The 12,823-nt window shown below is 47.6% G+C and overlaps 1 protein-coding gene across 7 annotated transcripts in view; it reads left to right on the forward strand.

Annotated features, from left to right (window-relative positions):
• Positions 1 to 1,778: 1,778 nt before the first annotated feature.
• Positions 1,779 to 12,823, forward strand: part of LOC146025744 (inter-alpha-trypsin inhibitor heavy chain H3-like) — a 47,289-nt gene continuing 36,244 nt past the window's right edge. For 6 of the 7 annotated variants that reach the window (XM_083155774.1, XM_083155779.1, XM_083155775.1 and 3 more), the window contains exons 1-7: positions 1,779 to 1,902; positions 4,383 to 4,549; positions 6,924 to 7,028; positions 8,152 to 8,314; positions 8,789 to 8,899; positions 8,987 to 9,115; positions 11,083 to 11,199. In XM_083155774.1, coding sequence (XP_083011900.1) covers positions 1,825 to 1,902; positions 4,383 to 4,549; positions 6,924 to 7,028; positions 8,152 to 8,314; positions 8,789 to 8,899; positions 8,987 to 9,115; positions 11,083 to 11,199 — 870 coding nt within the window. In that variant the 5' untranslated portion in view covers positions 1,779 to 1,824. The remainder of the gene's footprint in view (positions 1,903 to 4,382; positions 4,550 to 6,923; positions 7,029 to 8,151; positions 8,315 to 8,788; positions 8,900 to 8,986; positions 9,116 to 11,082; positions 11,200 to 12,823) is intronic. The other variant, XM_083155776.1, reaches the window with a different exon arrangement.

Consider the following 12,823-nt stretch of genomic DNA (forward strand, 5'->3'; position numbering starts at 1 on the left):
CAGGGAGATAGTGACTGACTGTCCTGTATACAGAACTATTAGCCGCAGGGAGATAGTGACTGACTGTCCTGTATAATGAACTATTAGCCGCAGGGAGATAGTGACTGACTGTCCTGTATACAGAACTATTAGCCGCAGGGAGATAGTGACTGACTGTCCTGTATACAGAACTATTAGCCGCAGGGAGATAGTGACTGACTGTCCTGTATACAGAACTATTAGCCGCAGGGAGATAGTGACTGACTGTCCTGTATACAGATCTATTAGCCAGGGAGATAGTGACTGACTGTCTTGCATACAGAGCTATTAGCCAGGGAGATAGTGACTGACTGTCCTGCGTACATAACTATTAGCCAGGGAGACAGTGACTGACTGTCCTGCATACAGAGCTATTAGCCGCAGGGAGATAGTGACTGACTGTCCTGTATACAGAGCTATTAGCCGCAGGGAGATAGTGACTGACTGTCCTGTATACAGAGCTATTAGCCGCAGGGAGATAGTGACTGACTGTCCTGTATACAGAGCTATTAGCCGCAGGGAGATAGTGACTGACTGTCCTGTATAATGAACTATTAGCCGCAGGGAGATAGTGACTGACTGTCCTGTATAATGAACTATTAGCCGCAGGGAGATAGTGACTGACTGTCCTGTATAATGAACTATTAGCCGCAGGGAGATAGTGACTGACTGTCCTGTATACAGAACTATTAGCCGCAGGGAGATAGTGACTCACTGTCCTTTATAATGAACTATTAGCCGCAGGGAGATAGTGACTGACTGTCCTGTATAATGAACTATTAGCCAGGGAGATAGTGACTGACTGTCCTGTATAATGAACTATTAGCCGCAGGGAGATAGTGACTGACTGTCCTGTATACAGAGCTATTAGCCGCAGGGAGATAGTGACTGACTGTCCTGTATAATGAACTATTAGCCGCAGGGAGATAGTGACTGACTGTCCTGTATTATGAACTATTAGCCGCAGGGAGATAGTGACTGACTGTCCTGTATAATGAACTATTAGCCGCAGGGAGATAGTGACTGACTGTCCTGTATACAGAACTATTAGCCGCAGGGAGATAGTGACTGACTGTCCTGTATACAGAGCTATTAGCCGCAGGGAGATAGTGACTGACTGTCCTGTATACATAACTATTAGCCGCAGGGAGATAGTGACTGACTGTCCTGCGTTCATAACTAGTAGCCGCAGGGAGATAGTGACTGACTGTCCTGTATACAGAACTATTAGCCAGGGAGACAGTGACTGACTGTCCTGTATACATAACTATTAGCCGCAGGGAGATAGTGACTGACTGTCCTGTATAATGAACTATTAGCCGCAGGGAGATAGTGACTGACTGTCCTGTATACAGAGCTATTAGCCGCAGGGAGATAGTGACTGACTGTCCTGTATACAGAGCTATTAGCCGCAGGGAGATAGTGACTGACTGTCCTGTATAATGAACTATTAGCCGCAGGGAGATAGTGACTGACTGTCCTGTATACAGAGCTATTAGCCGCAGGGAGATAGTGACTGACTGTCCTGCATACAGAGCTATTAGCCGCAGGGAGATAGTGACTGACTGTCCTGTATACATAACTATTAGCCGCAGGGAGATAGTGACTGACTGTCCTGCATACAGAGCTGTGATGTGCAGCCAGGTTTGGTAACCTCTCTTACAGGGTAACATGTTGCAAAATACATTTCCAAAAGGGAGAAAGCAAACAAAGTGATTTTGGGATTTGCCTTTGCAAAGTTACTTATTAATGTTCCCTGTAGCTATTAGTGTTGTTGGACTGGGGATCGCACTGCAGTTCTACACCATGGCGGTCATCAAGTGGTTCTGTGTTACCGCTGTGCTCATAACACTGTGCGCGCCACGGTTATGTTCTGCGGCTCAGGTAGGTCATCCTGCGTCCTATAGTCCGTAACGAATCGCCCTCATGTAATTGGTATAGTTTGTGGGGTATTATACTCTCTCTTTACATTGTATACTGCATATAGATAGTAGTGTGTAGGCATGGGGTGTGGTATAGGGTTCCGACAGTCATTAGCCCGACGTCGGGATCCCGACTGCCCGGACTCAGACAGCATGGTGAGCACAATAAAGCCCCTTGCGGGCTCGCTGCGGGCACGGTGGCTCGCTACCTATTCTATTCTCCCTCTATGGGGGTTGTGGACCCCCACAAGGGAAAATAGCAGGTGGCTGTCGGGCACCTGTCTGAGTTTTTGACAGTCGGGATCCCGATGTCGGGTAAATGACCGTCTCCGGCACGCAGGTGTGTGTGCATTGTGACCTTCCTCTTTATTACATGAGCAGATGTGGTCACAAGTAGGCGGAGCCTAGGAAGCAGTTGTGTAACTGCTGTAGCAGCTTCAGATCGCGTATCGCCTCTGCTAATAATCAGGATTGCTGATTCCCATTAGCTTCATAGAACATTTTCACCAAAGCTGTGTGTGTGTGTTGCATTAATGTTATTTAAGTCAGTGCAAACACCCCCCCCCCCCCCCTTCCCCCTCTTTATGGTATCTGCTTCTTGACAGGGAACAAACTCCCCCCCCCCCACGGCACAGCGTGGATTTCCGGTTCCGTTGCGTATGCCCCAATCGTGATGGTGTTTGATAGCCAGGCTTGGGCATACATGGCTAAATCAAAATAATTGGTGTATTAATTGTCACCTGTGCTCAAATATGGCTATCCTTAAAACCTGGACTGTTATTGTGTCTTGGACTGTGATTGGGAATTCCTGGTCTAAAGATAAAGGGGGAAACTTACTAAGATGGGAATAAGACTTCACATGTGATGTTGGTATGGGCAACCAATCAGAAGCTACTTATTTATTTAGCACCCTCTAGAACAGGCATGTCCAAACTATGACCCTCCAGCTGTTGTGAAACTACACATCCCAGCATGCCTTGCCATAGTTTTCGCATTCCCTAATAACAAAACTGTGGTGAGGCATGATGGGACTTGTAGTCTCACAATATCTGGAGGACCACAGTTTGGGTCACGGAACTGCCCTTTCCAGGTGAGACTGCCACAGGTGCTCAGGGCCAATGATGATTGATACATTGATATAAGGGGCTGGTTCTAAGTCCGACCCAAGTCAAGCACAAACTGCAAACCATGTTTTAATCTCACCCTACACACCCGTGTAGGCGTCAGAAGTGCTGCACAAATCACCAGGAGAACAAAGTGCGGGTGCCATGTTTGTGGAGACCTGTGCATGCGGGTATGGATCATTAGGTCACCAGCATGTTGGTCGACATGGGTCTAGGTCAACAGGGTCATTACGTCTACATGGTTTAGGTCGACAGCCAAAAGGTTGACATGGGGTTTTTCACATTTTTTTTTCTGAATGTCGACACAGTTGACATGGACACTGATACATAGCACTGTGTCCCCTCGCATGGCTTATTGTGCTCGCCATGCTTCGGGTACGATTTCCCCCCCATGTCCTAGTGGATGGTAGGGCATGACATACCGCCTGTCGGCTCAAAAAAAAAAGTAAAAAACCCTGTGTCGACCTTTTGACTGTCGACCTCAACCATGTCGACCTAGACTCATGTCGACCTAATGACTGTTGTCCAACATGCTGGTGACTCAATGACCGTATCCCAGGAGACAAGTCTTCTCCCCTGTACCAGCCAGTAACAGTGAGGGGGCGGGGACACAGACTGGACACAGGGCCCCACCTCCAGTATTACCGATGATGGAATGTACAGCCAGTCACAGACGGATGATCTGCATTATGCATGGCCGTGTGTGAGCAGAGGGGACATAATTAGTGCACCATTTATTTAGATGATACCATCTGTGCCCAAGCCCGGATATCACTAACACCTGGACTGTTGGGGGTGCATTAGCAGTCAATCAGATTCTGTCTATAATTTCGCTGTTGTATCCTAGACAATAACAGACAGAGTCTGATTGGTTGCTATGGGCAACATCACCGCTTTTAATTTGTAGAAGCTTTAGTAAATGTTCCCCTTAGAAGCCGTGATGGCCGAGCTTGGGAAATACTGCTTTATGCTGATGTGGTCAGGCTGGGTCCACACTACCGCTCAGGACATCACTCCTCACATCACAACTCGGCGGCCATTTTCCTCCCCAGCTGTGATGTCACTTCCTGCAGCTGGTGTGCTTATACCGTACAGACAGATACACCGATATATCTGCACGGGCTGTGCTGCAGGGCCGGCCTGATATGCCTGTAAACAAGGATGTTCATGTATACACCGGGGGTCACACCGGGGGTCCAATATCGGTCAGTGTGTATCCAGCATTACTGGCATGAGTGTAAGGAAGCGTGTGGGATACCAGGCGATCCTGCCAATATTTGGAAACTCTGTATGTATCAGCAGTGTGGTCTCTCCTCAGAAGGCTCGATCGATGGTGATCCACGCCATGGACATCGATTGCAAAGTCACCTCTCGCTTTGCTCGTACGTTTATAACCACTGAGATCCGGAACGTGCTAAACTCCTCCCATGAGGCTGTGTTTGCTGTGGAGCTTCCGAAGACGGCGTTCATCACCAACTTCAGCATGTGAGTATGACCTCGGCCTGCAGTCTGCAGTATGACACGGTCACGGCTTACTGCGTTTTCCCTTTTAAACTCTTAATTTTTGCTCAGACACAAGGATGGACACAAAGGTGGAATTATTATTGGTGCAGCAGGTGCAGTGCATGGGGGCCCCTAGTCCTCAGGGGCCCACTGCTGCCACTGTCACTCTCCATATCACACACTGTTTTTCTCTGTCAAACTTCTGCCTCCCCGTCACACTCTGTCTCCCCCTGCCATTCCTGTCTCCCTCTGCCTCCCCCTGCCTCTCCCTGTCACACACTGCCCCCCCCTTCCTGCCTCCCTCTTCCTGCCACACTCTGCTTCCCCCTGCCATTCCTGTCTCCCTCTGCCTCTTTCTGTCTCCTCCTGCCTCTTCCTGTCTCCCTCTGCCTCCCCCTGCCTCTTCCTGTCTCCCTCTGCCTCTCCCTGTCACCCACTGCCATGTTGCTTATTGTGAACATGGGTTGGGGTGAAGGACGGGGGGCCCAAATTATATTTTTGCACCTGGGCTCACCACCTGCAAATTCCATCACTGGATGGGCGTAGTGTGTGGTCCATATGTATGGGAAGCTTCGCTCAAAGGCAGTAAACAAGTAAAGTAAACAAGAAATTGCCGGGAAGAGCCAGAGGCGGTGTGAGGGGAAGGAGGTCATGGACAGAACACCAGTAACACAGCAAATATTAACACAAGGGAAATGTTTACGGAACAGCTACCAGTAAGCCTGATTCTGAGGTGGACGATAATACACAAATGCTACTTGTAAGTCCAGCCTTCCCCTGGTGTGCTAGCATTCGCCCGAATGTGCAGGCTCTGGTACACCCGTCTTCCAGCGCCCATGCACACTGCTGGCGGTTCTAGACACTACACGTAGCCAGACTAGCCAGTACAAGGTGAAGCTCTTCTGTTGTGGCACATGGTTATTGGACGGGTGCCGGACGGGGTCCCGACAGTCATTTACCCGACGTTGGGATCCCGACTGTCAAAACTACGACAGATGGGTGCCCGACGCCACCCGCTATTCTCCCTCGTGGGGGTCCACGACTCCCATAGAGGGAGAATCGAATAGGTGGTGAGCGCAGCGAGCCACCGTGCCCGCAGCGTGGCGAGCCCACAAGCGGCTTTGTTGTGCTCACCATGCTGTCTGGGTCCGGGCAGTCGGGATCCCGACGTAGGGCTAATGACTGTCGGGATCCCGACTGTCGGTACTCTATACCACACCCTATTGGACTCACTTTAATGTCTGTCCAGCAACAACTGAACCTCTTTACCATAGCTTCATTCCTCTCTATATTGCGTTGCTGCCGCGTGCTTCATTGATTGGATAATTGCATTAAAGGGCAGATGTAATAAAGTAGCCACTGTGTGTATTCATTCCCCAGGTATATGCACTGTGTGTATTCAGTCCCCAGGTATATGCACTGTGTGTATTCAGTCCCCAGGTATATGCACTGTGTGTATTCAGTCCCCAGGTATATGCACTGTGTGTATTCAGTCCCCAGGTATATGCACTGTGTGTATTCATTCCCCAGGTTTATGCACTGTGTGTATTCATTCCCCAGGTATATGCATTGTGTGTATTCATTCCCCAGGTTTATGCACTGTGTGTATTCAGTCCCCAGGTATATGCACTGTGTGTGTTCAGTCCCCAGGTATATGCACTGTGTGTATTCATTCCCCAGGTTTATGCACTGTGTGTATTCATTCCCCAGGTATATGCACTGTGTGTATTCATTCCCCAGGTATATGCACTGTGTGTATTCATTCCCCAGGTATATGCACTGTGTGTATTCATTCCCCAGGTTTATGCACTGTGTGTATTCATTCCCCAGGTATATGCACTGTGTGTATTCATTCCCCAGGTTTATGCACTGTGTGTATTCATTCCCCAGGTATATGCACTGTGTGTATTCAGTCCCCAGGTATATGCACTGTGTGTATTCAGTCCCCAGGTATATGCACTGTGTGTATTCAGTCCCCAGGTATATGCACTGTGTGTATTCATTCCCCAGGTTTATGCACTGTGTGTATTCATTCCCCAGGTATATGCACTGTGTGTATTCATTCCCCAGGTTTATGCACTGTGTGTATTCATTCCCCAGGTATATGCACTGTGTGTATTCATTCCCCAGGTATATGCACTGTGTGTATTCATTCCCCAGGTATATGCACTATGTGTATTCATTCCCCAGGTATATGCACTGTGTGTATTCAGTCCCCAGGTATATGCACTGTGTGTATTCATTCCCCAGGTTTATGCACTGTGTGTGTTTTACTCTTCTTAGTAACAGTACAGACGCGCAGGGAGCACATGCTCTAATACCCACTGGAAACCAACGTGTGCTCATTATATTTTAGGACTGTGGACGGTGTAACAACTGTTGGAGTGGTAAAAAGGAAAGCGGAGGCGGATGAGCAGTACAGAGGAGCGGTATCCAGGGGTGAGAGTGCCGGGCTGGTCCAGTAAGTGTCCCTGCCCTCTCATTGGCTACATCCTGTATTACATCATTTCTGCTTCCACTAGTCTACCACCGGTCCACGTTTTCCAGACCACCTAGCTGGTGCACAGGTGTAGTCATTACTATCTGTCACATTATCACACATGCTGTAGTCATTCCTACTATAGATCCACAGGTGACCTGAGAAACATGAACTGTTGGTAGATCCTGAGGACAGAGTTGGTCACCCCTGTTCTATATTCATCCCTAAAATATGTCCCATATGCTGTTGATGACTATGAGGTGTATTGTTCTGCCTTCCCCTCAAATCAACTTTTTGGAAGCAGAGAATCATTCCGGCTTTCTCACTGCACACTTCCATATCGCTGTGAAGGTCCACACCGCACCCCAAGTCTCTGACACCTGAAAATAAATAAAGACTAATACCTTACATCCACTATTTGCTGATGTTTTGAGCTCATATTTTAACCAAAAATGCCTATTTTTACTATAACACGGTTCTTGATACAACGCCGCTCAGGGGCCCATTTACCAAGGATCACATATGGGCCCTTATTCAGATCTGGTTGCAGTAAAAATTTGTTTGGAAAATGGGCAAAACCATGAGCACTGCAAGTGGGGCAGATGTAATAGTGCAGAGAGGGTTACATTTGGGTGGGGTGTGTTGAAACTGAAATCGAAATTGCAGTGTAAAAATAATGCAGCCAGTATTTACCCTGCACAGAAACAAAATAACTCCCCCAAATCTAACTCTCTCTCTGCACATGTTACATCTGCCCCTCTGCAGTCTAGCATGGTTTTGCCCATTTTCCAAACAAATTTGTACTGCGATCAGATCTGAATAAAGGCCATAGAATGGGATCTGGGCGGGATCTTACCACCACGGACCCGTTTACAACACGCAATCCTATTGGTGGGATGTATCTTCCTGCAGATGGCGTCTCTGTGTCAGTAGATCTCTGTCGGCTTTGCCTTTACAATCCATACGCATTTTCTGTTGCTATTTTGACTCGTGCTTACAGTGCGCATGTGTTCGTCAGAGATACGTCCTGAATCAGGCCCAGGGTGCCATATTTTCCGAACCACATATGTAACCGTGTTCTGTGATATTTGGAATATACCTACAGATCTACTGGAAGGAAATTGGAGCATTTTAAGATCTCAGTGAATGTCGGGGCGCTGGCGACGGCCATATTTAAACTGACGTATGAAGAATTGCTGAAGCGCCAACATGGGATTTATGAATTGCAGCTGAAAGTCCGACCGCAGCAGCTCGTAGAACACTTCCAGGTGAGGGCATTAGATTACAGCTAGGGACCCCTCATTGGCCATGGCTGATCAGCGCAGAGTACTTTCGATTGGCCAACTTGTGTTCATGTAGCCATATTGAAGTAGGAGGGGCCAGGCCAACCTGTAGCCAATCCATGCACAGTGAGGGTCCGGATGGTCCCCATACTGGCTGATGGACAGGTGACCTGGATATGAGGGGTGCAGGTGTCAGTATCCCCCTTTCAGTGACCCCTCATTGGCCATGGCTGATCAGCGCAGAGTACTTTCGATTGGCCAACTTGTGTTCATGTAGCCATATTGAAGTAGGAGGGGCCAGGCCAACCTGTAGCCAATCCATGCACAGTGAGGGTCCGGATGGTCCCCATACTGGCTGATGGACAGGTGACCTGGGTATGAGGGGTGCAGGTGTCAGTATCCCCCTTTCAGTGACCCATTACATAGTGGATGATAGAACTCTCTACATTATACTTGCAGATCACTGTTGACATCACGGAACCCCAGGAGATCAGCTTTGTAAATGCCTTTGGAACATTCATCACCAATGATCTGACAGAAACCGTGCATGTGACTCACACGCACAACAAGGTGATGTTCCCATATATCGTCCTCCAGAAGGGAACGCTGACGTGTATTATTATGGGATTGTAATTGGAGACAATGTCTATATTACAGGCGCGTATTGTATTCAAGCCAACTGTAGACCAGCAGCGCAAATGTCCTGATTGCACAGACACGCTCCTGGACGGCGACTTTGTTGTCAAATATGATGTCAAGAGACAGACTTCAGCTGGAAATATACAGGTGATGTATTATATACCAGTGGTGTATACAGGTGAAGTATTATATACAGGTGATATATAAAGGTGATGTATTATATACATGTGATATATACAGGTGAAGTATTATATACATGTGATATATACAGGTGAAGTATTATATACAGGTGATATATACAGGTGATGAATTATATACAGGTGATATATACAGGTGATGTATTATATACATCTGGTAATTGTGTGTGTGGTAAGTGCTGTGTGGGTGTGACCAGTGCTGTGTGGGTGTGACCAGTGATGTGTGGGTGAGTGTGGTCAATACTGCATGGGCAGGAGTGTGATTTTATGGTCAGAGCTGAGTGGGAGGGACCAGTGCTATTGAGGTGCGGTCATTGCTGTGTGGGTGTGGTCAGTACATTGTGTGTGTGTGATCAGTGCTGTGTGGTTGTGGCCAGTGCTTTGAAGGTGGGTATGCAGGCAGGACTGTGTGTGGGTGTGGTCAGTGGCATGTGGGTGTGACCAGTGGTACGGATGAGGGTTAGTGCTGTCTGGGCGGGGGTACTCAGTACTTTTGGGCAGGACTGTGTGTGTGTGTATGTAGTCAGTGGTGTGTGCCTGTGACCAGTGGTATGGATGTGTGGCCAGTGCTGTGTGGGCGGGTGTACTCAGTAATGTTTGGGCAGGACTATGTGTGTGTATGTGGTCAGTGGTGTGTGTGTGTGTGTGTGTGTGACGAGTGGTATGGATGTGTGGCCAGTGCTGTGTGGGCGGGTGTACTCAGTACTGTTTGGGCAGGACCGTGTGTGTGGTAAGTGCTGTGTAGGCGTGACCAGTGCTATGGAGGCGTGGTCTGTGATGCATGGGTGTGGGCATGGCTGTGCAGGTGTGGTCAGTGCTGTATGGGTGTGGTGAGTACTATAGGGGCAGAACTGTGGCTGTGGTCAGTGCTGTGTGGGTGTGGGTATGGCTTTGCAGGTGTAGTCAGTGCTGTTTGGGTGGGCGTGGTCAGACCTGCATGGGCAGAACTGTGGGTGTGGTCAGTGCTGTGTGGGTGTGGGCATGGCTTTACAGGCTTTACAGGTGTTGTATGGGATGGGTGTGGTGAGTACTATATGGGCAGAACTGTGGGTGTGGTCAGTGCTATGGAGCTGTGGTCAGTGCTGTGTGGGTGGGTGTGGTTAGTACTACATAGGCAGGACCGTGTGTGTAGGCGTGACCAGTGCTATGGAGGTGTGGTCTGTGATGCATGGGTGTGGGCATGGCTGTGCAGGTGTGGTCAGTGCTGTATGGGTGTGGTAAGTACTATACGGGCAGAAATGTGGGTGTGCTCAGTGCTATGGAGCTGTGTGTTTAGTGCTGTGTGGGTGTGGGCATGGCTTTACAGGTGTAGTCAGTGCTGTTTGGGTGGGTGTGGTCAGAACTGCATGGGCAGGACTGTGTGGGTGTGGTCAGTGCTGTGTGCATGTGACCAGTATTATGGAGGTGTAACCAGAGCTGTGTGTCCCTAAATATGCTGTCCAGCCGCGCTTGAGCTGCCGGGCCAGTTCACAGGGTACCGCATGTGATACCTCGTCCTAGAGGATGGGGACTTAACAGTACACAGATCCTCCAATGTTATAGACCTTCTGGGCCTGATTCACAGTTGCCTGTTTGTATAAATATGCAGATTTCGATCTGTATTCTAATTCGCCACATGCGACAGATCCCTACATAGCCTGCAGTTCCACCCACATGTATCCTACACACTAATGCCTTATTCCCGCCCCAAAACACCCCTCACTTAGAAGTGGAGATAAGACTGAGGTTCGGCCGATTCACGCGCAGCGAACTAAAGATTTCTTGATCCGTGAGCAGAGGAAAATGACTTGCAGCTCTGAATTAGGCCCCGTGTTCTTATTAATACGTCTTGGTTTATTCCTAATTTCCTTTATCTGAACCCGGTTCCTGGCACCATTATGTCCCACTGCGTCATATGGTCATATTTCTCATCCGCAGATTGTCAATGGATACTTTGTGCATTACTTCGCTCCTGCCAGCCTTCAGAGGATCCCCAAGAACGTGGTGTTTGTCATTGACTGCAGCGGGTCTATGAAGGGTCGCAAAATGCAGCAGGTAACGACGGAAATCCGGAATTTATTATTGTTACATATTACAGTTCATTGGCCGATACACCTTGCAGAAAATTCCATGCAAAGGTTATGGTGCAGTCTTATAAACCTCTGCCGTACGTGTGGCGGCAGCCAACCTGGGGTGTAATTCATGGTCAGATGGAATGACACAGCCACCTCCCTGCAGCTGCGCTGTAAAATAATTATCATACGTGCTGCCTATGTGTATCCTATCTCTGTAAGATACTTATCATACGTGCTGCCTATGTGTATCCTATCGCTGTAAGATAAGTATCATACGTGCTGCCTATGTGTATTCTATCGCTGTAAGATACTTATCATACGTGCTGCCTATGTGTATCCTATCTCTGTAAGATACTTATCATACGTGCTGCCTATGTGTATCCTATCGCTGTAGGATAATTATCATACGTGCTGCCTATGTGTATCCTATCGCTGTAAGATAATTATCATACGTGCTGCCTATGTGTGTCCTATCGCTGTAAGATAAGTATCATACGTGCTGCCTATGTATATCCTATCGCTGTAAGATAATTATCATACGTGCTGCCTATGTGTATCCTATCTCTGTAAGATACTTATCATACGTGCTGCCTATGTGTATCCTATCGCTGTAAGATAAGTATCATACGTGCTGCCTATGTGTATCCTATCGCTGTAAGATAATTATCATACGTGCTGCCTATGTGTATCCTATCGCTGCAAGATAATTATCATACGTGCTGCCTATGTGTATCCTATCGCTGTAAGATAATTATCATACGTGCTGCCTATGTGTATCCTATCACTGTAAGATAATTATCATACGTGCTGCCTATGTGTATCCTATCACTGTAGGATAATTATCATACGTGCTGCCTATGTGTATCCTATCGCTGTAGGATAATTATCATACGTGCTGCCTATGTGTATCCTATCTCTGTAAGATACTTATCATACGTGCTGCCTATGTGTATCCTATCGCTGTAAGATAATTATCATACGTGCTGCCTATGTGTGTCCTATCGCTGTAAGATAAGTATCATACGTGCTGCCTATGTGTATCCTATCTCTGTAAGATAATTATTATACGTGCTGCCTATGTGTATCCTATCGCTGTAAGATACTTATCATACGTGCTGCCTATGTGTATCCTATCTCTGTAAGATAATTATCATACGTGCTGCCTATGTGTATCCTATCCCTGTAAGATACTTATCATACGTGCTGCCTATGTGTATCCTATCCCTGTAAGATACTTATCATGCGTGCTGCCTATGTGTATCCTATCGCTGTAGGATAATTATCATACGTGCTACCTATGTGTATCCTATCGCTGTAGGATACTTATCATGCATGCTGCCTATGTGTATCTTATCGCTGTAGGATACTTATCATGCATGCTGCCTATGTGTATCTTATCGCTGTAGGATACTTATCATGCATGCGGCCTATGTGTATCTTATCGCTGTAGGATACTTATCATGCATGCTGCCTATGTGTATCTTATCGCTGTAGGATAATTATCATGCGTGCTGCCTATGTGTATCTTATCGCTGTAGGATAATTATCATGCGTGCTGCCTATGTGTATCTTATCGCTGTAGGATACTTATCATGCATGCTGCC

This window comes from Crinia signifera, chromosome 8 (genome assembly GCF_055691185.1).
Source record: "Crinia signifera chromosome 8, ASM5569118v1, whole genome shotgun sequence".
In the NCBI taxonomy this organism is placed as follows: domain Eukaryota; kingdom Metazoa; phylum Chordata; class Amphibia; order Anura; family Myobatrachidae; genus Crinia; species Crinia signifera.